General features: G+C 38.7%; 1 protein-coding gene across 1 annotated transcript in view; it reads left to right on the forward strand.

The window, feature by feature from the left end:
* Positions 1-14,836, forward strand: part of CTTNBP2 (cortactin binding protein 2) — a 144,700-nt gene extending 129,864 nt beyond the window's left edge. Inside the window, 10 exon segments of the mRNA XM_075599965.1 lie at positions 1,992-2,147; positions 2,446-2,633; positions 4,531-4,709; positions 5,874-6,079; positions 7,761-7,946; positions 9,829-9,886; positions 10,604-10,736; positions 12,366-12,464; positions 13,924-14,042; positions 14,044-14,836. Coding sequence (XP_075456080.1) covers positions 1,992-2,147; positions 2,446-2,633; positions 4,531-4,709; positions 5,874-6,079; positions 7,761-7,946; positions 9,829-9,886; positions 10,604-10,736; positions 12,366-12,464; positions 13,924-14,042; positions 14,044-14,158 — 1,439 coding nt within the window. The 3' untranslated portion in view covers positions 14,159-14,836.
* The last annotated feature ends 12,143 nt before the right edge of the window (positions 14,837-26,979 follow it).

Below are 26,979 nucleotides of genomic sequence, written 5' to 3' on the forward strand. Positions count from 1 at the left end.
TCTTCCCATGTTCCAATCCTACTGGTATTATGTGCAAGGCCGTACTATATTTGGGCCAATATGGTAACTTTTTGAGAGTAGAGCTATACTTTATTTGGGGGAATGCTGTAATCCTTTTTCTATAGGGTTTTTAAGATGAAATACCTGTTTTTGAAATAAAAATAAAAAAACCCATCATTTTAGAATTCAGAACTTTAAAACTAGAAAATCTTTTCACAAAAACGAGAATAAAAGTGAATGCACAGAAAAAACACACTGTTTTTTTCTTGTCTTAAATAAATTAAGGTCATATCAGCACCTCGTGCTATTCTTACAGTCAGAAGGTGCCTTGAGGTGTGTTTTGCCAATGGCCCCTTAACCCTGGTTATCATGGCCAGGTGCCTCACCGCCCAATGGTGTAGGTAGGGCTTCTTTGACATTTTTACTTAAATGTGTTTTACATTTTGATTTTTTTATTACATTTATTTATTTTAAACATTTACTCTTAAGTTTTTTTTTTTTATGGGGGTTATGAATTGAACTGTGATCATGCCATGATTAGCACTATCACACAGAAACTCCTATTAACTTCAATGGGAGCTTGTGTTATAGTGCCCTGCAGTCTGTCCAATGGGAATCCCTTTCCGTCCCCCTATTTATTTATTTATTTTTGGGGGGCGTGGAGAGGGGTTCTGAACCAGTGGATTTCCTAGTATTTGAGTGGGACAGTCCTACACCCGGAGATGTCCTAGTTCTGGAGGAATGTAGTTATTAAAAAAATTAAGTGCTTTCATTTTAGATGGTTACTGGGCAGATTCCTGCCTCCGATCAAAATATGTTGTCAGATCTGATAATCTCCTGATTTGAGTAATCCTGATAAGATGTCTGTGGTACTATGTTTGGAGAATTCCCAGTTCCAATAGTGTAAGATGAAAAACAATGACCAACCAGCACATATTAGTTCTTAAAAGATTAATTTGTTTAGAAAATTATTATTATTTAGAAAAGGGTGTTACATGTGTTAAACTCATGGAATCTTTGTGAATCAGAATTGCTTGACCTGAGAGAGGAGAACTCTCGAAAGCTTCTCCTATAATATCAATTGTTAGTCCAAATTAAAAGGTATCCCCCAATACTAAAGTACTCATTTACTCTGCACTAAGTGATTAATATAATTTGTAAATCGCATTTCACTTGGCACAAAACCAGAATGCACAAATTAATTGAAAATAGCACTAAGGTCCAACCTCACTCTCAAAACCAAAGGGAGAGAAAGGAGGACATTGGCTTTGAAGCAGAAATATTTGTTTCAAATCTTGGGTGAGTCACTTTATTTCCCTGTGCTTCAGGCACCAAAATTAGATTGTAAGCTCTACAGGACCATTGTCCTTGCAAATATTCTATGTACAGCGCTGCACAGACTGTCTGCTCTATGTAAGAAAAAATATTATCATCATTAGATGTCCAATTGGGGTACGGTACCTACATTTTCATTTATTTTAGGTGTCTCTAGATACATCAGTTACTCTCTCTGATTGTATCGCACAATTCCCCCCTTCCTCTTCTTCAAGGCTTGATTCAAAACCTAACTTCTTAATAAAACATTCCAACAGCCTGGGGAGTACTGTGAAGTATACAGTACTAACGGCAAATGCATTTACTCTTCTATATACTGAGATGCCTAATGCACTTGCATCTTCAGCTGTCTCTGTAGATTTCCCAATATACCACTTACAATGCAAGATCTTCAAAATGGGGTTTTAATCCTCCTAATGTTTCACTTTTGGATGGGCGTTTTTTCCCATGTTGTGCATCAGCAGTTTCCTGTAATCTTTATTGCCTGTCTGCTCTTATACTCTAAAAACACTCAGCACCACAGTATTTAACACAAGTAGCACAGTATTGCAGCACTTTCAGCACACTCTACAGGTCAGTGTTTTACACCCTCACAGGTAATTAGCCACCTATTTACAAATAGGCCATTTTAAGCCAGTTTCTGTTTTCTATTTCAGCATGCTTGATCCCAGTGAATGAACAACCTCCAACAAAGAAGAAAACCATTATAATTTTAGAAAATTTAGAAAAGGCATCATTATCAGAGTTGCTGGGGGATTTTATGACACCATTGGAGAATCGTGGCTGTGAGAATCCATACTCTATTCAGAGAGGTAGGTGGATAATAATATATTTTTTTTCTCCAATTTTATTTCATTTATTGTATTAAAAATGTTGCATATTTTTCATTGTTATATGCCAGAGGTGGCCAACTCCGGTCCCCAAGGGCCATCAACAGGTCTGGTTTTAAGGATATCCCTGCTTCAGCACAGGTGTCTCAATCAGTGGCTCGGTCTTTGACCTGTTGGTGGGCCTTGAGGACTGGAGTTGGCCACTTCTGTCATAGGCGAATCAGTCTTGTCATTGTCAATAAGGCATGTTGTTTCCCCTTCTCTTCTGTGTTCTCCATAGCAAATGGTGTGTCCGACACCTATTACTTCCATGAAGGATGCTTTCTGATGGGAACGGTGGCAAGGTCTCATCTTCAGGGCTCTGAATTATTGGCTCAGCAGCATTTCCGCTGGGTCCAGCTGAGATGGGATGGAGAGCCCATGCAAAGTTTGCTTCAGAAGTTTTTAAAAAGAAAAGTCCTGCATAAGGTAAGCGCCAAATATGTTTCCATTTTGAAAATACGTTAAAACGTCAAATACCACAAAAATTATATGCAACCCATTATGATTTTTGTAGATACCTAGTGCCGACAATTTGTAATTTTTAGCAACTTTTCCAACTTTCACAAAATCTCAGCTGCAGTGCGATTTTTACATGTTTATTATTTATACAAGATAACATTTGGCTAAAAAATGAAAATACATTAAAATCTGCAACATCAGTAAATCACAAATGTAGTGTGATTACACTTTTGCAGTATGTCTTTTGAAAAAGCTCTTATCTGTTTTAATGAGTACAGCTGTACTTGGCGCTAAGTGGAATTTCAGTTCACGCTTTTCCATTCCTGGTGAGGGCAGGGGAACAACATTGCGTGTTTCTACCCTCTTTCCCACTGTAAGGATGATGCGTGCGCGCGTGTGTGTGATTAAAAATTGTAGGATGAATATAAATTACTATGGCAATGAAATATCTGTATGGTTACAATAATGGACAAACTTCACGCATGTAATATGTTCTATATGTTTCTGTATATTACACCTGCTTGATTAAGGAAAGTATTGGTCAATACAAGTATCCGATTAAAGGAGCATTTCAATGTGTGTGTGTGTGTGTTTTATTGTTCTTATTATTAATATTATATATATATATATATATATATATATATATATATATATATATATATTTATTTTTTTTAAATAGGTATGAAGCAGGGGATCTCCGGAGCTGAACTGCATTAATTTCAGCTTCAGGAACCCCTGCTTTCTGACATACCTCTGTAGGTGCTGCCGGTAGCATCACCAGCTGGTCAAATAATATGGAGGTTTACATGTCCCGTGACATGGGAGCAAATAGAAAGTTGCTACATCATCCGTCATGACTTCCTATTGGCCTGTGTGATGTGCGATTTTTAAACCTGCATAAGGAAGTGGCAGTATGCATCTCAGGAAGCATGGAAGCATCTCAGGAAGCATGGGATCACTGAAATGTGGTTCAGCTTTGGAGACCCCCTACTTACCTATTTAAAAATATATATATCATATTATATATTTATTTTTGTCACATTAGATGTAGCATTGGGCTTTCCTGTCTTTTGTTGTATACATTTGGCTGACACTGTGTGTGTGTGTGTGTGTGTGTGTGTGTGTGTGTGTGTGTGTGTGTGTGTGTGTGTGTGTGTGTGTGTGTGTGTGTGTGTGTGTGTGTGTGTGTGTGTGTGTGTGTGTGTGTGTGTGTGTGTGTGTGTGTGTGTGATGGGTTTTGGGGTTTCTTGAGCTTGCTGGGATTTTGTGTGTTTATATACCTTTTTATACATATGCTGCCGGTCCATTATGCAGGTTTAAAACTCGCAAATTACACAGGCCAATAGGAAGCCATTATGGATGATGGTGTGGCTTCCTATTTGCTCCCGTGCCACAGGACATGTAAACCTCCATATTCTTCGACCAGCCAGGGAAGCTACCGGCAGCACCTACAGAGGTATGTCAGAAAGCAGGGGTTCCAGAAGCTGAAATTAATGCAGTTCAGCTCCGGAGACCCCCTGCTTCATACCAAGACTGAGGAAGGGAAACACTCTAGGCGGTGTCACACCTTTAAAGTGTTGCCTTTACCATAATTTGTCTTTATTGTTAAATAATTGTTTTTGATGTGCCGTATACTAGTATCTATTTAAATGTTTCTTATATTGGTTTCACATGTATTAAAAAGTAGTGTACACTACATGTACATGGCATGTTTATTGCCTTCCTCATGGTTCAAGGATTTTCTATCTTTTTTGGCAAAGTTCATTGGTGTTAAGTATTCATATTATTTTATTGTTGGTTTTACAAATTATTTACATATTATTATTATTATATATATATATATATATATTTTTTTTTTTTTAAGTTCAAAGGTAAAATGCCTCCTCCAAGTGACCTGGTTCGTAAAGGCACCGACTGGATATGTGCTGTATGGCACCAGCTGAACTCCTGTTTATCTCGCTTAGGCACACCAGAAGCACTCATTGGTCCACAGCACTTCTTGTCTTGTCCAGTAGTGCCAGGAAATGCACAGATAATAGTAAAGTAAGTGTTGCTTTTTTGTAAACCATCATTGTATATTTTTCTATATATATATTATGGTATAGCCTATCCCATAGCCTCTTTGCATACCCAGTTAAAATCAACCCCACACTGATGAGACCCATTAAGGTCGAAACAGCTGTCTGTGGGTGGTTTTCTGGGTATGCACCTTAACCCTGGCTGTGCTCAAAGCTGTGACCATGCAGCAAGCTTAAGCCTATAGGGAACCATGTTAAAAATGGTTTTTGAGGCAAAAAGTGACACTGTGTGCTCATTTGCATGTCATTTCCCAGAATCCCTTGCTGCAGTGGAAGTGCTGTATGCTGGGTGATAATGGGGAAAAGCGGGGTTGCAGACCTGCCTAAGACATGCAGATGAGCATACAGTTGTATTTGCATATATATATATATATATATATATATAGATTATATATATATATATATATCTATATATATATATATATATATATATCTACGTAGCACTTTACAGAACAGATGGATTACTGGAAGCTGATGGTTCGGTTTACTTCTCCGAAAAGATCATATTGAATGTCCCTGGTTATAAAATTGGCATTTAATGTACTTCACTGTCTATCTTTTCACAACAAACAAACTCCAGAAGCAAGACAAGTCCTATTTCATTACCAATTATAGAAACAAAGATTCAGTTGAAGGCTATGGGAACATTGAGTACAAATCAAAGTACTTTTAATGAATCCAGTAGAGGAGCTTCCTAAAATAAAACCTATTTAGGATAACAAGACTAGATAACTGATTTTGCAGCTTGCCCTTAAGCCCTTTATTCCCCTTTCTTGTTTCAATAAAAGTTGAAGGATTCCAAATGAGTGTTTGTTACCTTGCTAGGAAACTCATACTTGTTGAAGTTGTTTTTCTTCAGTGTTCTAGATTGCAGCAGAGGTTATGCTTGGAATTGTATCTACGTTTGAGTCTATTCATTAAAGTATGATTGCCATTGTTCACTGTTATGAGTTATAACTCGTCTAGGTGTCGAATTGCTATGGTCCGTTACGGGTTAATGCACCCAAATGGGAGTTCACTGCCATTGACTGAATGAACATCATCCCCTGTTCTGGTGTTTTAACCCGCTACAGACTTTAATGAATAACCCCCTTAGTGTTAACATGCTTTGGTCTCTATGTAATTTTAGGTGGATGTCCAAATTATGGAATGCAGTAATTGTTCCCAAAGTTCAAGAAGCAATACTTTCCATTGCATCAGTAAAGAGAACATCTACCCTTGGACATATTGCAGCCACGAAAACTCCGAGCCAAGGACAACAGGCGGTTGTTAAAGCTGCACTCAGTATCCTGCTGAACAAGGCTGTTCTACACGGCTGCCATCTCCCGAGAAATGGTAAAGAGAAATGTCTGCAAATAAAATGTACAGTAGATGTAATGTCAATTGGTAAAGATGTATCTGGACATTAATCACTGATGAATGACGTTTATACAAATGACACCGTGTAATGTAGTTTGCAACAACAAAATAATGTGTGTTCTTTTTTTTTTTCATCTTCCCTATTATTAAAATACATTAATATAACGCATGGTAGATGTGCTTCTGATGCTGACTGTTTCAGTATCACATGATAGTTTAATGAGACTATAGCAAGAAATTCTACTCACTTGGTCAAAAAAGAGACCTGTTGCAGAAATGACCTTTTTCATACTTCTCAAATACTTCAATATCCATTGCTACAGTAGTTTTCTGTTTTGGAAAAATATTGACCGGACTTTCTTTTGTGGGAGCGCATAATAATGAGTTACTGCCTTATTTTTAAGAACTGCTTTAGAACTCCTTACTACAGTAACTTTGGAATTGCTGCAATATTCTTTCCTCATTTTGTGCATAAGCGCCTGTGACATGTTTCTTAAGCCGGAGTCATAAAGGATTTAAGAATAACCAGTCCATTTTCAAATACCTTTTAAGTGCACTTGGTACAAGAATAGGATATCCATTGGCCCGGGTTGAAGGAGCGGCTCAGTGAGTAAATGCTCAGACTCTGAACAATAACACTGAGTTTGAGGCAGGAGAGCCTTGGGACCTTGGACAATTCACTTTATCTCCCTATGGCTTGGGCACCAAAAAATAGATTGTAAGCTCTATGGGAGGGACTTCTGCCTGCAAAAAATATCTATGTACAGCGCTGCATACACAGCCAGCGCCATACAAGAAAAAAACATTATTATTATACCAAAACCATGAATGTACAGGTTGGATCTTCACACCGGTATATTAAAAGAGCCAAGTTAGTCCATTTTATATGGACATGGTTATCATGTTGTCATGGTCAAGACTGATCTGAAATATTGTTGTTTGTTCAAAGGAAAATACGGATTCTTTTCTTGCTATGAATTTGATATGAAAATTAACTTTTGTAAAATTGTCTCCCTTAGAAATATCTTGATTCAACACGTTAAATTGTGTTTACTTGTTGGATATTTGGAGGATTAATCTTGGATCTGAGCACCACATAATATACCTGTATTGTAGATTTTGTTTCTGTGACGTTTGTAATGCAATCCCTGACGCATTGAAAATATACCAAATGAAAGTCTGGCTCTGTTGGCTAATGGTATGCAGGCAGATACTGTGTCCATTTCAAAATGTGTCACTTGTACTACATACGCTACTTTGTTATATGTGTCTAATGTAAGGGCCTGTCTATCTGCAGTCTTGTTTGAAGCCGCAGAAGGATACTGGCTATAATCTCAGGTCCTTAGGGGGGTGTCCGCCTCTCCGTTCCACGGGTACTGCTCCCTACACTGGGTGGGTGGGCCTTCTCGTGTGCGGCTTCAGAAGTCTGGAGCTCGGGTTTATACCGTATCTACTTTGCCACTGTTTCTGGCTCGGTGGAAGATGTACCTCTTCCTTCAGGCTTTCACCGTCTGACAAAACAAGTATATATCATTTTAATTTGTTTAATTGTAAAGTATTGCGATGCACCCTTAAGTGGAGGTGTGTTTTTACTCAAAAAAAAAAATGGTGCAAGATACAATTGTTAATGTGTCCTATTTTGTTAATGTCATGGCAGAACTGGAGCAATACAGAGCCGATTTTAAAGGAGGGAGTTTCCCTTTGTCCATGAGTTCTACCTATAAACCTGGAGCAAAGAAAAAAGGGGAGAATGGAGCCTGGAGAAAAGTCAGCACAAGTCCTCGTAAGAGGTCCAACCACCTGTCATCAGAAGTTTGGATTAAGCAGGAAGGGAAGCAAGAAGGTAACTTTTGTTAATTGGTAATCATACTGTAAAGTTGTTTAATACAGGCATACCCCCATTAACGTACGCAATGGGTCCAGAGTGTGTATGTAAAGCGAAAATGTACTTAAAGTGAAGCACTAACTTTTTTTCACTTATTGATGCATGTACTGTACTGTAATCGTCATATACGGGCATAACTGATATAAATAATGCATTTATAACCAAAATAAATAATGTAGGCTTTATTTTAAGAAAATCTTTAATGTCAGATGATTTTTCTTACTAGGGCTGGCAGGGGCGAAATGGGTGAATGGAAAATTATGTAGCCCTGACATTGAATCCTATTAAATGCTGTGATAGTCTTAGTTATAATGGGATATGTCATGTTATCTGGTGGAACAATATTGCATGCTACATCTATATACTGTAACACAGTTTCTCAACCTTCTTATGAAGGACCCCATCCAGATCATGTTTTGGGGTTAGCCAATTGCACTTATACATAATATTGGTGCATGATAATCAGTGTTCGACAAATCCACTCGCCCCCTCGTCTGAGGCGAGTGGATTTTGTGAGCTGGCAAGGGTGGAAGGGTGGAAGGACTGATTCCATACTGTGCGGAAGAAGAAGCTGTCGACTGGAGAAGGCGATCACTTGGTCAGCAGGGCAGCAAGAGGCGTTTGAAGGCTAAAGGCGGGGGCGTCAGCAGCAGCAGGAAAGTGTTCATATTCATGTGAGAGAGAGCAGGAGAAAAGCCGGGTAGGAGTGCGCCCCCTGCAGTCCGACCCGGAAGTCTTCAGTAAAGTCACCGAAGACTTCCGGGTCGGACCGCGCTCTTACCCAGCTTTTCTCCTACTGCTGCTCACATGCATATGAACACTTTCCTGCTGCCGCTGCCCGCCTTTAGCCTTCAAACACCTCCTGCTGACCACATAATCGCCTTCTCCGGCCTACAGCTTCTTCCGCTCGGTGTGGAGTCAGTCCTGCCGCCGCCGTCCACCTAAGACAGGTAAGTGAGTGAGGGGTATGAGAGGGGAAATAAAATTGAACGGGGGGGGTGCTTGGTGAGTGACTTTTTTTCCGGGCAAGCTCCTTTTTCTCTACTTTGTCGAGTCCTGTTGATAATTGATTGGTTATTAAATCTGGTTTGTTTGGGACTCTGTATAAGTTCGAGAAACACTAGTAGCTATAAACGTGTTACCCTAAAGCCGAGTTTTGATAAAATTCCAATTCTTGAGTGACTAATGACATTTTCTAAATGTCAAATTGTTAATATCACCAATTCGCTGGTGAGGCTGCCGACTTAAAAATGTAGTCAACGGTATTGCACCATTGCACCATTGGTGTGCTCCTGCAAGTGAAATAGCGTGTTAGCCACACCTATTTCTTGCGCGTGGGAGCGGTTAAAGCATCTGTAGCCCAATACTTCTATTATTACTTACTTAGCCAATCTTATTTCTTCCGCTGGCAACAAGGGCCTGTTCTCACACCGATGCCTTGTGTATATCCCACCGGAACGTTCCAGCGGTAGTAACAACGTTGGTTACATCTGCAAGTAGTAATACAAATTTTAAGCTACAGATGCTTTAACAGCTCCAAATCTGTATGTGCCAGAATCACTTTGTGGAATCATGTTTTTGGATTCTTTAGCAAGTGAAAAATCATCTATTTTAACTCAAACAACTAGCCATTTTGTTACATATTTCAATGAGAAACTACATTTTAAACTCCACAGTTAATGCTTAACAATAGGCATATTTTTAATTTTGTTTTGATCCATTTGGAATTAATTGGCCAAGTCAAAATACATACATTCTTATTATTTTTTTTACACACTCACTACTAACTTTGACAATTTGTTGAAGCTCTTCATACAGAATTCTTTACATTTCAATACAGGGGAAACGTCTAAGAATAGGACGAAACAAAGAAGCATTGCATTGCTAGCCAAAAAGAGGTATAGTTGTGGTCATACTTACATAGAAATGTTTCTTTTAAACTTGTTTTTTTATTGCATTTTCAGTAATCATTTGATGGGGTAGGGAAAGGGGTACAGAAATCGAAATGGGGTAGGTTAAGGGAAAATGATTATGGAATTCGATATGCATTTTGGAGACAGTCAGTATGTACAGTTTCCTCATAAAACAGGGCTCAAAATGAAAGAAATGAATGGTCTCCGCAGTGGCAATGATTTTATTATAATTTTGTTTGTGTGAGGGGGACCACCCCCCCTCTCTCCCCCCTGCTCCTGAAATACTTACTGGTGAAGGGTATTTCCTGGTTTTACGCTAGGTTTTAACTTGCCGCCCAACAGAACGCCGCAAAGGATGACTTCACAGCGTCCTATTGGCTCGTGGGACATAGATCCTGTAGAAAACGAGTCTGTAAGAGCTTTAACTGTTACGTCTCAGTTAGAAGGTTCCTAAGCAGAACAACACGTATTCTTTTTTTTTTTTTTTAGGCAGGTATGGCAGGTTTTTTAGGCACTTAATATATTGGCCTGCACCTAATATGTCCTTTTCCAGTGCTGGAAATCACCTTACAACTCATTCAACTGGCATAGTACTGCTTGTTAAAAAAAGAAATGTGTTTGCTGCAGGGTTTTTTTTTGCTGCATGTTTAGAACATGAATATGTACCTGCTGGACAGCGTGATAATTGTTTGCTTCTTGCAGTTCTTTGGAAGGTGACCAGCCTAGACCATCAAGCATGGAGCAAAGACTGTCCATTGGTTCAGATGATGAAGTGGACCTTGTAAAAGAACTGCGGACTATGTGTTCCAGCAAGTCAGAACCAGACATCAGCAAGGTGAAATTATATTTACAGACACTTCCAGGACATGTTTCTTTCAGATCATTTTGCTCAGTTTTATTTTTCACAATTACAATTTTGGATTAAATGAAGAAAATAAATGGTGATCACAAGTTGCACTGAAATGGTGCAGAAAGTTCAAATGCTTTTTTATTTATTTTTAACTGGACAGGCCAGTTTTATCTGGCAATATCACAAGTGAATCCTATCATGACCCACAAAAAAAGATAGACAGACCACTTTGGGCAAAACCTACAGTAGCTCTGACTTTTTATTAAAAAATAATTTACTTAGTTTTGCCAAGTTTGTTTATGTGGATCAGTGCATTTTTGCTTTTTGAGGAGGAAAAAGGTTGAGTTGCTGAGTTTTCAATCCGAAAACCAATAAAACAGAATAACAAATGACCTAAAATTCACAGTTTAGCTAGACCCCAAACTGAGCCCATCTAGCGATTCTTTGAGACGTTAGATTTTTTTATTGGAAAAGCTTTGCTCCTCTGGTCTGTTTCTCCCCCCACCCCTTCCCCCCTGTATTGCACATTTTCCCAATTCATCCTGATCACATACTACTTAACTGCTCAATAATTAATATAGCCATTCAAAAACGCAGGATCTCCCAAGGCACCTTGTAAAACTTTCCCAGAAGAACTTCAACAGACACTAGTGGAATTCTCTGCGACTTGTTTGATATGAGGTGGTCATAGCTACTTCTTTCACTCCCTTCTGAATGTAAACCCAGATGGGGTATTCAAAAAAACGCCTCGATTAAAAGACAGAATAGAGAATGGGCCATGCAATAGATAAGAGGCTGCAAAGGAAATGAGGGTGAAGAGACACTGGGAAATCATACAAAGGAGGGTGGTCATGAGAAGGGCTACATAGGAGAGCATGGATTATGAGTGGGTAGTGGGTGACAGGGGGAGAAGACACTGAGGAGGCATAGGAAAGCAGACCGTTTTTATAACATTATGGGCAAAGGGGATAGATGGGAGAAAAGTTTTAAAGGAAAGTCAGGTGCATGGTGAGAAAGACAGAAGAAGCTACAGTACCCAATAGGAAATAAATGTTGGAAGGTACAACAGTCAGATGGACAAGTGTTTCCTAAAAATGTCAGTTTTATTTGTAGGGTTAAGGCACTAGATTTATATTCTGCAGAATTATTTAAATGTGTTCTAACTCAATTTCCATGGTAGCATTTTTATAATTCCTTCCACTATTTTGCAGAGCTGAACATTTGTTAAAATAATAGGTAAGATGTCACGTATTGAGATCTTTCACTTTATTGCACTTTTGCTCGATGTTCGTAGATGCGTTTACGCTTTTAGAAGTTTGCTGTAGCATTGATGTAAGTGTGTGACCTTTTAAGAGGGTGGTGACATCAGTCTATGGAGTCAAGTGATTTGTAAGATAGTGCGATGAAAAGTATTGCTACGCTGTTTGGGCGAGATAGGAGGTATTTTTTTAACACATCACGCCTTACGTATTTATTTTTCGGTTTTTCAGTGCAATATAGTATACTTAACTTTTCCAATCTAAATCTGTTAGTAGTACACACAAAAATAAATAAAAGAAAAAAGTTTTTTTTTTTTTTTTTTTTAAATTAACTTTCATGTTACTTTCTCTGTAGATTGCAGACCTGGATAGTTGTTTGGTAATATTTAAAAGTTCTCCAAACAACCGTATTTCAGCAACAGTTACCAAACAGAGCACCCAAAAGCCACATAAAGTAAGTACATGTAGGTCTTTGCCTGTTAAATTAAACTGTATCTGCTTGTACTGTTTGTGTTTTAGGGAAAGTATACACTGGCACAATCTGTTCTGATCAGATTGTACTGATACATGCAGTGGTTAGGGATGGACTATTTGCATGAGGTCTTCCAGAGAATGTTAACTGTGGGAGACGGTGAGCACATAACGTAAATATATATGAGAGAATACATTAGAACACAAACATGTGGTGAATAGAGAAATAAATAGATAATAAGGGGTAATTATCTCAAACAGAGATGGCATATATATGTATGTATGAATATATATATATATATATATATATATATATATATATATATATATATAAAACTATACTCACATGGCCATATGTGAGCCCCTTCCCATCACATTTCTTCAGTGCATATAGTATGCCACCTCCAGAAGAATTTCTCTATTCGCCACATTTTTGTGTTCTAATATATTCTCTCTTATATATTTACTTTATGTGCTCACTGTCTCTGCTCCCACAATTACTCACGAGGATCAAGGGATGACCCTCTTCAGGTTGAGCTGCAGACCATTCTAATGGCCAGTATCATTGTTATTATCATTCGGCTATTGTATTGGACATATACTGTATTTATGAAGATATAGTTATTTAACTTTTAGTCAGATCAAGGCTATATGTGTAACATTGATAGGGAGCGCCACTGTTACCTTTTTGTAGAGAATGTTAACTGCCTGATCAAAAGAGATGGAATCCTTTCTGTGGCCATTGTTATAACCTTCTTGAACTAAATAAGAACGTCTATGCATGGCATGGCAAAGATGGAGGGAAAAAAAGATTGAAAACATGTGTGGTGCAATAGCATCTATAGGAGATTTTTCCTTGGCTCTGGTTTCAGTAAGTAAGCATGTAATTGCACAATTTAATACATTGATTTTATCTAGGCGTTGAGTTTAAGTGCACGTTTGCATTAAAGTTATTTAATGTCTATTTCACATATTAAAATAAGTTCATGTATTCTGTTAATCTTTTTGTCCCCTTTGGCAGTCGAAGGGCGTAATAAGGAGAGAAGTCCTCAAAAGCATGCAAAACTAACCAGTAGAGGGAGGCAAACTTCTTCTGTGTCTCCTGTTTTTTTTAAAGCGTGACTTTGCAAAAATGTCACAAAATTGCAATTTTTTTCAAATAATTTTTTGTTGCATGAAGCTTTGTAATTTTCATTACAAATATGGCAAAATCGGCGATATTTCACCATTCTATCTAAAGTTGCTTTAAAATACCCTGGTCACATGACCAATCTCCCCTGCACATGGCCCGTGTGATCTCGAGTGCTTGGGAGGGGGAGTGGGTGGGCGATCCTTGTAGTTTTTGCAAGAAGTTTGTTTCAGTGCTGGTTAGGAAACGTGCAAACGTATTCCTTCTAGCCTCAACCAGCTACTTACCAAACAAACGTTGTTCTGATTTACAGGATGGGACGTGTCCTCTCAGCAGCAGTCAAACGCTAGAATGCAGCCACCAGAAATCAAAAACGGAGCCTGGAATTTCAAGAGGCAAATCCTTACTCCCTGTACCTAGTAGAAATAAAGTTTGTTACAACCAACAGAAGAAGCAGCAGCAGCAGTAATACAAGGCAAATAGAGCTTAATAATGATTCAAACGATGAGATTTTAAATTTGCACAAATATACTGAGAAACAAAGCTAAGAAATAAAGCCTAGCTTACTTAACTCCATTGATTGCCAAAGGGGCCCACAACTCATTGCTTTGCAGTGCATTGTAGGCCTATCCGGCAGCAAATGGTGTTACTACTGTATGTCATGTATAGAAAATAATATGGATGTAAATATGAAATGAGGCATTTCCCTGTATTATATGTATATGGGGCCACACATACTTTGTAAATAGGTTGTTAACGTGTTACAGTTGTTTTGATGAAACATGTCAGTATTGGGAAACTTTTTTTTTTAAGTATGTTTTTGACAACTTACAAAAGGGGTATTTTCACACTGTCTGTACAGTATATTCAATAAAAAATCAATTTATGTTGTATACTCTATGCTACATTTAGTATGTACAGTATTGGTTCACATAAAATGTTTATGCACCTACATTAAAGTATTTTTAATATTTACATTTCAGTACTCACAGTAAATTTAAAGCAGCATGGCAATAACTTGAATTCATTGGAAACACAAACAATGCACCTTTTTATACACAAGCCATATGAAATATATTGACTGTTCATTTGATCCGCCGGAAGATGAGATTTTCTTTTCCTCTTGTGTAGTGCATTTCCTACTATTTTCGTTGCTTGCTGTATTTACATTGTTGCATTCTTCTGTAGCAAAATGATTCTTAATGCAATAAACACAGTAACTCTTAGGTGGTTGTTTCTGTTTTATTGCAAATATGATTCTTTTTTTGTTGTTTTTTTTAGGTTTGCTATCGGTACATGTTTTTTTTTAATTACCTCTTGTGCGTTTGCCTGTTTCCTTCCTCAAAATTTTAATTTAACGATAACTGTAGTAGCACTAAGCAGCATTTGGCTTGAAATGGGGCAGAAAGTATAGCGGTGTAAAATTTCCTAACGTCTTGTAACTGAGATGGATGCCAATATGATTTAGATAATCCATTGGAAAGGCATTCAAATTGGTCAAATCTTAGTTCATTGGTTTAATGCAGAATATCGTGCAGTACAGAGAAGATCAACATGAATCACATACTGGTTTAAAAAACAGCGAATGGCGTAGATTTCTGGGAACCAAAAACTATTACCGAAAGAGGAGAATTGAGGCTAGATCTACGCTCTCGTCATCGGGTTAGAGGGAAAAGTGGTACCAAACGTATGAAGGGTATATGGAAAATGTGCTAATTGCAGAAATTGAATGCGAGAACTACTCACAATGATGAGAGGACCTGGATATCTTGGTTATTATAAAGTCATGGTGCACAGGACAGCGTGACTTGTAAAGAAGCAGTTCGGTACTCGACACTTACAAAGATGTAATTGTGAGTGATAATATACAGTACTGTAAATTCTAGCAATCATCACATTGTGTCATTTGGCGTAGCGAGAGATTGTGTTAAACAACAGAAACTAAGGTTTTGACCTTTTGAGTGGATGTGAAGAAAGTAAACAAAGACAAAATACATGGCTTTCATAGGTGGTGGTGTGAATGCTAAAGGCCTTAAAAAAAAAAAGAAACGCAAAAATGTAAATAGCGTAATATTGTTTAATAATTAATTGGGGAAAAAAATGAGGGCAAGTATCAATACTGAATAAAAGACCGGCGCAACTTTGTATCCAATATACTTATTTTTATAGAGTCTGACCGCCACTCTCAGCCTAAAGACACACAGACCCGGCATACAGGAAACTCCACAGTAGGACAGTGTCTCATGGATTAAAACTGCAGTCTCTCTCTAACTCCCAACGCGTTTTGTGCTGTCAGTCCCATCATCAGGGATATGAGCAGATGGACAGAACTCAGCCCTTATATACCCTAATCCTCATTAAAGCAAATTATCGGCAGAATACTTCAAGATATTTCGCACCATAGATGTATCAAAAGATACCTAAAAATAATACACACTAAAAAAATGCACTAAACCATATCCAATATATAACAGCAAGGATACATAGGCAAGAGAAACCAACAGCAAAAATCAAAAGTATTCTAAAATGTATGTGTAGATAAAAAATATATACAGTACATACACAGCCACTTATAATCATATAAAAGTCATGCATTAAACAATACATTTGACTGTAATGAATACTGTACTCTTCATATAGATATAGAAGTATAATTACCTACAGTAGAAACAAAGATGCTGTCTTGCGCTCAAGTGTGCAGTTCAGGCACTCGTAAGTGTCAAAGTAGCCAGTGAGAGCGGAGTGTGACAAGGCAATAAAGACCACTATTTGAAATCGGGGCCAATTACCTACAGTATACTGTATACTCCAACTACAATCTACACAGAAGGAAATAGCAGCAGACCAATGTCTTCTACTGTAGGTAAGAGAAACAGATAGATATTAATATTAAATATCAGAAATATAAAAATTGTAAATGATAAAAACCATAATAATTATACATACACAATACATCAATATACATTCCAATACTTCAATATACATTCCAATACCCAATTCCTTGGAAACTCCAAAAATATATGTATATTACTATAAAAAAAAAGAATGGGAAAAAAATCTCATTCTCTATTAATCTCAATCACAACCACCAAAAATGTTTTTTTTTTATTAAAATCTATATGAAATGGTATATATTCACAAACACACACACATTATATATATATATATATATATATATATATATATATATATATATATATATATATATATATATATATATATATATATATATATATATATAAGAAGAGCAAGCTCCATAGTGTAAAATAGTGGGGAAAAAATTATTTAATGAATACAAAAACAAATGCTCACTCACAAGATGTAGGTTAAAAACTTGCAATGTGTGTGATAAGACAGTTGGCTACCAGGCATCGACCTTGCATGTAATGTCCTCAAAACCCCCGCATGTGGTGTCCTTCCCTGATGGAAGTTTGTAACGTATTATTTTACACTATGGAGCGTGCGCTTCTCATTCCGGGTGTGGTCCATCTTTGGAGTAGCTGCCCTAGACTCCTGAACGTACAGTGGAGTTTTTCTACAAACTTTGAACTTTTTGAGGGACTGGATCCCTACCAATTTATATTTACATTTCCTTCCCTATATGTTCACATATATTTAGTTCACTTAAGCCAGGGGGGCGCAAACTTTTTTCCCTGCGCCCCCCTGCTGGCTGTCCCCTCACTCCCGCCCCCCCAACCCCAACTTTCCGGCGTAATGACGTCACGTTGCCAAAGCAACGTGACATCACATGACCTCGCAGCGTCATTTTGACGCCGCGTTGCCATGGTGACGCAGGGAGAAAGCCGCCGGAGCCACGGTAAATTAGGTTTACAGAGGCCCATGCAGCTCCCCCGGCACTTAATTTAAGTGCCTTCGGGAAGCGCGCGGGGCCTCTGTAAACCCCGCGACCCCGTCGGCAGTCTCGGCCCCCCCTGGGGGTCGCGCCCCCCAGTTTGCGCACCGCTGACTTAAGCAATATATTCTTGTGGCTTTTTTCACAAAAATATTTTTTAAATATATATATTTCACATCCCTATTCACAAATTGATATTTATATATTTTTTTCATTTTAGTATTAATTCACAACCATATTTCACTTTAACACTAATAGTGTTTGTGCACTTAAGAATTTGTACATACTGTATACACTGTATCTTATTTTCCATTAATTCTATACACTAGTTAATTTACACTTTTATATTTAACATGTATTTATTTAAACTGTTTGTGAGAACCGACAACATCCCCACCCTCTCCCCCCTACTGTGCAACATACAATACAACACAACAAACACCCACATTAATAGCTCTGCAATTAAAGAAGAGGTGCAGTGTCCAAAGATGGATTCGTAATCCCTATTCAATTATAATCTCATTTATCAACACCAGATAAATACTACCTAGTCAAAATATAGTTGATCTAATAAATATAATTAATCCAAGAAAAATTGAACTAAGTTGAACTCTAAATCCAAAAGGGACAATAGTATTTAAAGTATAAATCAATAAAATTCTCGTTTAGCTAATTTTTTGTAAACATCACCTAATTTTTTTTTTTTTTATAACATGCTGAATCCCTTTCATTTTCAAACCAGAAGGGTCTTGCACATTAATAATTTTAAAATGTCTCGACACGCTATTAAGTTTAAACTTCATTTTTATATTTCTGGTATGTTCTTGTATCCTACTTTTCAATGTCCTTTGAGTACATCCTATATATTAAGAGCCAAAAGGACGCACTAAAAAATAAACCATGCATCTAGTCTGACCGTTAATAAACACAGAGATATTGAATATCTTCCAACTGCTTGTTAACGGAGCAACACATTCAATATCCTACATGTGTTTTTGTTTTTAAATAAATCAGTTCTGTAGTATTAAATAATACTGCATTTTCGTTTCTATTATTCAACTATTAATGCCATTTTTAATGAGTTTTAATATACTGTGCATCCTTGGATTCTATAGCAGGCTTTAACACACTTCCCAAGCAGTGCGAGATCTTTGTAACACTTTCCTTTTTATGATAATTTCTTGCCAATATTCCCAGCAGTTTCAGCTGCAAACGAATAATCAAGGCGACCTTAGGTTGCGTTCAAACAGAATGCGATGCGACGTGCGCGCGTTTACGTGCCCACGCACGTTCGCCACTCTTTCGCTTTTTGTGTGTGTGCGTTTTCAAACAGAAAATGACACCCCGCGTTGTCCCTGCTGCACTTGAAGGAGACAAAGAAAAAATGATTGATATCAGCGCTGCTCCTTGGGATGACAGACTCACCAGGTAGGTAATAAAATCAATTTATTAAATATACATAAAACAGATGCTAGAACATAACATAAAATACCTCCTCCCACATGTTTCGGGCGAGTTCGCCCTTTCTCAAGGAGAAAGCTCCCCCTGTGAGGACGGAAACATTGGCATTTGAGCCGCCTACTCTAATACAACATTTTTGAAAATTACCTCTTGAGTTCTGTCTCTTTCCTACTGCGTTGCTGCGGCTGCATCACTGCTGTGAGGAACCCCCTGCCTAATATATATATATATATATATATATATATATATATATAGAAACACAGAAAAGGAAACCTCTAAAAAGCACTCAGACAAATTATGCAAAATAATAATAATTTATTAAATCAAAATATAATGAAAAACAAAAAACAACTGACTGAAACCCTGCCTGACTGACTAAAATAAATTGAAATAGGACAACCCCAAGGAAAACTAGACTACCATATAAAAATAAACCATAATATGATCAATACCTCAAATAATGTGACCACCATGGGGAAAAAGTACCCATAGTGATCTACCACCAGCCGGCGTATTGAAGAGATACTGAGCAAAAAAAAATAAAGGTAAATAAATAATAAACCTTTAAAGAAAATAAATAAACAAAATATGGTAGAAAATAACAGGCATGCTATACCAGTGTGTGGAGCACTTAAATAAGAGGACCTATAGACATGAAACTATACATATAGTACATGATATCAACAACATTGTTGGAAGGTACTTCAGTGACCCAAACACAGATGTCAAAAGAGAACATATAAAGGAGAGAGACCCATAAAGTTGAAGGCAGTATAAAACCTGCAGATAGATATTAGTATAGGAAAATACTCAGCTCCTGTGAGATGGTAGTAACACGAAAGTCTCAGGTAAGTCTCAGGTAAGCATAGCCACGATCAAGAGGTTGCATCCAGGGGTAAACTCAACAGGTGTTAAGTCCAAATAAAGTTCTAGGGTGGTCTAGAAGAAACCTTAGCGGGCGAAACGCGTTGGTAGGACTTTTATGCTGCTGGCCCTGTCTGCTGGCACTTTATTTGGACTTTATACCTGTTGAGACTAGCATCGTCTAACAGTTAATTTTACTGTTGTTTCTTTTCAGTTATTTTTCTGATAAAGATAGGTTTAGACAATGCATTTATCTGTTGGATGTTGATGCGGTATTCATTCTTGTGTCTGTTATATATATATATATATATATATATATATATAACACAAAACACAGAACCGCAAGCTCCATAGCATATATCTGTGTGTAAAAATAAGGGTAAATTTATTAAGCAAGAGCAGCCACAAGGAGATGCACTTACAAGATTTTAAAAAACACATTCATGGGAGAGAAATCAGTGGGGGTATAGAGAGCCCGGCGAATGCTGGGTGCACCTGATCGAGTAGAAACCTCATGCAGCCTCAAACAGCTCCTATCACATGCTGACGCCTGGTGTCTGTGTCTCACAGAGCCTGTGTGGCTTATCCTCCATCACTGCTTTGATTCTCGGCAAGGGGAGAGTCAGCTGGCTTGGCTGTGTAATTCGTTTAGGCTGCTACGAGTCCAGGGGCTCCTCGTGTCTCCACTCGTGCGTGATGACGTCACCACGTCCTCTGTGGTTTAAGTTACATTTATTATAATTGTTTCACTGTTTATTATATATGTATTCTAAATATTAGATTAGGGATACACTAATTAATTATTCACTTATTAATAGTTCATTCACTTATTACGTTACATAGTTCTTTATCTAATTCATATCCCCACCTTAGCGCTAAATCTTTTGTGTGATATATATATAGAGAGAGAGAGAGAGAAAAGTAATCCACTCCAGCAGGAGCACACACAAGACAGCACTCAAAGGTAAGTAAGAAAACTTTTATTAAAAAATAAACATAGCACAAACATGACCAACGTTTCGGTCCTCGTGGGACCTTCCTCAGGATCGTGCTCTGCTCCTGCTAGAGTGGATTACTTTTCTCTTACTATTGGTATAGGACATACACCGCAAACTATTTATGGTATTGGGAGTGCCAGCTGCCCCATTTTGTTTTATATATATATATATATATATATATATATATATATATATAGAAAAAAACGCCCGCTCCTAGTGTAAAACCAATGGGGTGGTTTTATTTTCTGAACAGTTAACAATTGCACACTCACAAACATCCGTGTAAAGCATGCAGTTTATGAGTAAAACTCATGCTCCAAAGTAGATCTTGGAAAGAAAAAAGTAAATCCCTCAATAAAGTGAGTGAGCCCTAATATCACTGGTTTAAGCTAAATCATGTTCCCCTATATCAGTTACTTCTGGTTCCGGTGTTAAATGTGTTGCTGTGTTTCAATGAAGCATTTTTAGTTTGTTGGTGGCAATTTCACTTCTTGTGTAAGTTTGGCGCCTTTTTGGGTGCTCTCCACTGTTCCTAAAATAAATTGCCTCAGATGTAGGGCTCTACTTAAAAATCAATTTACTTTCCTAGGGATTTACCTATTTTTTATTTGTAATTCATTCATATATGATGCTTGAAACCGAACAGCTTAATAAGTTTTTAACAGGAAAGGCCTCAACATATAAAGTCTAAAAGAAACCATGAATGGGGAGAGAGAAGATGGACATGTTAAATACCTGACGGTTATGCACAAGGTACCGGGTAGAAGTATCTTTCAGAGATAGGACTATAACAACAAGTGGTGTTCTGAAGCTAGAGAGAGCGGGACTCAGGGAAAATGTGAGAGCTGCATGCAGAAAGTGTAGCAGATAAATGGAACTACCTCTTAGCAGAGGTTGGAATAGAAACCAGAAACCTAAATATAAATTTAAAAAGCCAGCAATCAATTGGGGTCTAAGTTTTCACAGTAGGTGGGTAAAGGGCAGACTGAGTGGGCCTTATCTGTCAACAATCTATAGTTATGCTTCATACAGTACAGAGTAAATGTTTTACATGCAGTCAATTGAAACTCTGACCCCAACTGTGAGTATGTTATCTGTCTAGACACAAGGTGTCACTTGATAAGACATAAAATGTCACAAAAACACTCCACTGCAAACAATTTTAATATTGCAATTGTTGCAAGTGGGTGATTTGAAACTTTGAAGTTTCAAAAGTTCTATATTCACGATTATAACTAACAATTTGTTTTGTCCATTAAAAAACATAACAGATTTCCAGTGGCCGGGCCTTGGTAATGGCTGCATTTTAGCTTAGCTCCCCACAAGCCTCCCCTAAATAACCCTGGAAAAGGAGGAAAACTACCCTAAATCAACCCAAAAGAGGCAGGTGGACAGAGGGATAAGAAGGCAGACAAGCGGGCGGGGTAAACAGTACCACGCAGCTCTCTGCTGCAAGAAATTAAAGTCGGATCGGGCACGCAGCCAGATGGGGGGGGGGTAAGATGGCGGTGGAGTGAGGGAAGAACGAAGACGACATATCAAGTCGCACAAGAGATCCTGCACCAGACCCACGCATGCACCTAGACCGAGCGGCCAGCAGGACCCCGTGCTGTAGCGCGAGAGCAGGCACCACTGCATCCCGGTTTGAGCGCAATTGAATGCCTCTCTGGAATATCATCCTGGATGGCCATCCGCCGACTGAAACTTAACATGGCAAAAACAGAGCTCCTTATACTTCCTCCCAAACCTGGCCCTACTACCTCCTTCCACATTGCTATTGGAAATACGATCATTCACCCAGTAGCCCACGCACGCTGCCTAGGGGTTACACTTGATTCCTCACTCTCATTCTCCTCTCATATTCAAAACGTTTCTAAAACTTGTCGCTTTTTCCTCCGCAATATCACAAAGATACGCCCTTTCCTCTGTTGCTCGACTGCTTAAACTCTGACTCAGGCCCTCATTTTCTCACGTCTCGATTACTGCAACCTCCTGCTGTCCGGCATTCCTACCTCTCACCTGTCTCCCCTACAATCTATCCTAAACGCTGCTGCCAGAATCACTCTACTCTTTCCTAAATCTGTCTCCGCATCTCCCCTCCTGAAATCCCTCTCCTGGCTTCCGATTAAATTACGTATCTCACACTCAATTCTCCTGCTCACTTTTAAAGCTTTACATTCTTCTGCCCCTCCTTACATCTCAGCCCTAATTTCTCGCTATGCACCATCCCGACTCTTGCGTTCTTCTCAAGGATGTCTTCTTTCTACCCCCTTTGTATCTAAAGCTCTCTCCCGCCTTAAACCTTTCTCACTTTCTGCCCCACACCTCTGGAATGCCCTTCCCCTCAATACCCGACTAGCCCCCTCGCTATCCTCCTTTAAGACCCACCTTAAGACACATCTGCTTAAAGAAGCATTTGAGTAGCACTGGATAATCATGGACACATGACACATAAAGCTTGGCTCCCTGCAGACGCACTTACTAGTATTCCCTCCTACTGTCTCTGTACGTTCTCCCTACCTACCAATTAGATTGTAAGCTCCTCGGAGCAGGGACTCCTTCCTTAATGTTACTTTTACAGTATGTCTGAAGCACTTATTCCCATGATCTGTTATTTATATTATTTGTTATTTATATGATATGTATTACTACTGTACTATGTACATTTATGGCGCTATATAAATAAAGACATACAATACAATACAATATCACTGAGACCCTTGGCACCAGGGGAGAGAGGCAGGAGTCAGTCGGACAGAGATGTGGGGGGCAGACCCAGCGGGGACTGTCTTCCCATGCTCTGGACGGCCTGGCGCTGCTGAGCGCTACCCGCTGTGCTGCTCGGTGGTAGAGCTGTCAGACCGGGTGCCGGCGGTGAGACAGATTGTGCAGGGTGATAACATCAATAAGCGGCCCCCAAGAGAACCATAGCACGGACAGCTAACACCACTGGCCCACTCGCCTGTATTTCCACCCTGTTCCCTGGCTTGTCCCAATTTTGAACTGATCCAGTGCGAGCTGTAACAAGCCCCTCACCCAGTCCCCCCTCCCCCCTAAAAAAATAAAGAACTATATCAATTAGAATTGCAATTATAAGTCAAATAGGTAGCCAACATTACAAACACAGCCACAACTACTTATACCCACGTTCCACCTATGCAAAGAAACAGGACACACATATGTAAGCAGTGGCGTGCATAAAGGCAACTCAAACACAAAGAAAAGATGGACACATGTGTAGATAAAGCAGGCACTATCAAGAAAAGCAAACACAAAGACCAAAAAAAAGGCGGCCCTAGAGACACAATACCCAGATATATCTGAAGGAGAGAATACAAAACTCGAAGGGTGAAGGAAATGGCAGATGATACAGCCAGAGAGGTGCGGAAGTTAATCTCCCCTCTACTTGAGGTTAAAATATCAAATCTTAAGAATATAATGCAGGAGACATTTGCACAGCTCAACTCACACGGACACAGATTGGAGGAGACCGAGAGCAGAACTCTGGGCTGTGAGACAGAAATCCAGCAACTACAACGCAAATTAGAAACACAAACTAAAACCATAACAACCATACAGGATTTGGAGAACAGAAGCCGCAGAAAGAACCTGTGTATTATAGGGATACCATAGAACAGTAGAATGTAGTGCTCAAATAGTCCAATATGGTTTGTATAACATGTGTAGGGATAAATGTCCAGATATTCATGCGATGTCCTTAATGAATAAATGCAAATATTAAAATGGATATGCCCCTAGCGATGTCCACATGACTACTGCAGTTGAGGGTACACAGTAATAATCCAGATAGTAAAGTATAAATGACGAGACACACAAATTGTAGTGGAATCAAATGATTTCAAATGTATTGATGCATCAGAGCTAACAATAGTAACGTTTCAGGACAAGTAGTCCCTTCCTCAGACCAAACACCTCAGGTGTGCCTCTTCCTTTCTCCTATCTTGCTATTAATTTGGATCCAGTTTTGGGATGCCAGGATCAACGGAAGGTGAGCACCAAATGTAAACTCCTTAAAAAAAAATTCTTTGAAACAGTGGTGTGCCACCTATAATCTCCTTTGTATTAAAGTATAAATGACAATGTTCGGCATAGACAGGATATATAATAGGGCGATGTGGCCCGTTACCTGTATACCTTGTCAGGACGTCCACTGTATCCCCGACGTGCATCCACGGGTAAGAAATCCACAGTCATTTAGGTGAGCGGAGCACAGTCCAACGAAATCTGGAACAGGATAGAGCAAATAAGAAAAATCCCAGGCCAACTCCAAAATAAGCAGATCAATTTATTAGCAAGCTAATGCCAAAAAACAGGGGCTTCACGAACGCACCTACTCGTTTCGTGCAAAGAGCACTTTATCAAGGTGCGTTAGTGAAGCCCCTGTTTTTTGGCATTAGCTTGCTAATAAATTGATATGCTTATTTTGGAGTTGGCCTGGGATTTTTCTTATTTGCTCTATCCTGTTCCAGATTTCGTTGGACTGTGCTCCGCTCACCTACATGACCGTGGATTATAGGAATACCAGAATCTTATCATTTTCATTATAATCACAGATCTCCACTTTATTAATTTATCATAGGTTCGTACTGTTGGTTTTATACATTGGCTATTTGTATATTATTTGATTGTCTGTTTATACAATCTGTTTTACCGGGAATTTATTGCATTGTCCCTATGTTTTTATATGTATTTTGTTCAGTTTTCTAGTTCTATTTCTTTGTATTATGCCTAATGTTTTACAATGACATTTTGTTCATTCACATGTTGTTCTTTGCTTGAACAAAGTTTTTTATGTAAAAGGGTGCGTCTTGTATTGGACTGTCTCTATCATTTGCATATTTCACCTGCTAGTGATCCATTGATTGCATTCATTCAGTTTCCAGTTTATTTGTCTAGCTGGGACACCCTATATCTTGACACATCTTGTCATAAAGTTCTCCTCACTAGAACAATTAGAAACTTTAACACACAACAGTTTCTGGCTGATCTTACCAACTGCCCTTGGTACTGAATCGATTTAATTCCCGACCCTGATTCTGCGCTCGACTATTTCCAATCCAAGTTCTTAAAACTCTGTAATACCCATGCTCCACTACGCAGAATAAGAGTACGGGGAGGGGGGGCACCTTCTGTGAGTTACAACTGACCTTATAGTGCTCTACCATCTTAGGGATGCCTTGTGGAAAAGTTACAAAGTAACTGGCACTACCAAGGATCTTAATAACTACAGATGTCTGCGGAATATGTGCACAAGGCAAACAAGACATGCAAAAGCACAATATTACTCTGACAATCTTCACCAGAATACATCAAACCCAGCTAACTTCTGGAAAGTTATCAACAATATATTCCAACCTTTTAGCCATCAACAACCATGTAATATCATTAAGGATGATATTATTCTGCAAAATCCCACTGACATTGCCAATTCATTCAATGATTACTTTGTGGGGTGTGCTACTAACATGCTATGCAACCCAAACCACAAACATGAACCTCATTCTGTGAGCACCTCTATAGCCTCACACTCTCCCAACACTGATCACAATTTTCAATTTGTCCCAGTATCCGAAGAGGAGATTACACAAGTGCTCCTCAAATTAAAACTAAGCAGCCAATGTGGACCTTACACACAATCTAAGTTCCTAAGACTTGGTGGATGCCTCAGCCATTTCCAAACCAATTGCTTCTATAGTCAACTCTATTCTTTCTGCCGGCTATATCCCGAAGACCTGGAAAACTGCCAGAGTTGTCCCAATCTTCAAAAGTGGGGACAAAAACACTGTCTCAACTGTCTCAAACTGCAGGCCAATCTCTATTCCCCCAATACAATCCAAAGTCATGGGAAAATGTGTTCACTCCCAATTAAGCGATTACTATACCAAGACAAATTTCCCTTGCCAATTCCAATCTGGCTTTCGCCCCAAACACTCCACTGTAACAACCCTGCTAAAAGTTTGCAATGAAATCCAGTGTGGAATGGAACGGGGACAACTCACTGGTGCAATAGTCATAGATTTTGCAAAGGCTTTTGATACTGTTGATCATGTTATCTTGCTTAACAAACTCCAGTGCTCTGGAACAGGGAAGCATGCTTTAAACTGGATTAATTCCTACCTATCAGGTAGATCCCAACATGTGTCCATCTCAGGCTCTAACTCCAACCCCTTGG

This window comes from Ascaphus truei, chromosome 5 (assembly GCF_040206685.1).
Source record: "Ascaphus truei isolate aAscTru1 chromosome 5, aAscTru1.hap1, whole genome shotgun sequence".
NCBI classification, from domain to species: Eukaryota; Metazoa; Chordata; class Amphibia; order Anura; family Ascaphidae; genus Ascaphus; species Ascaphus truei.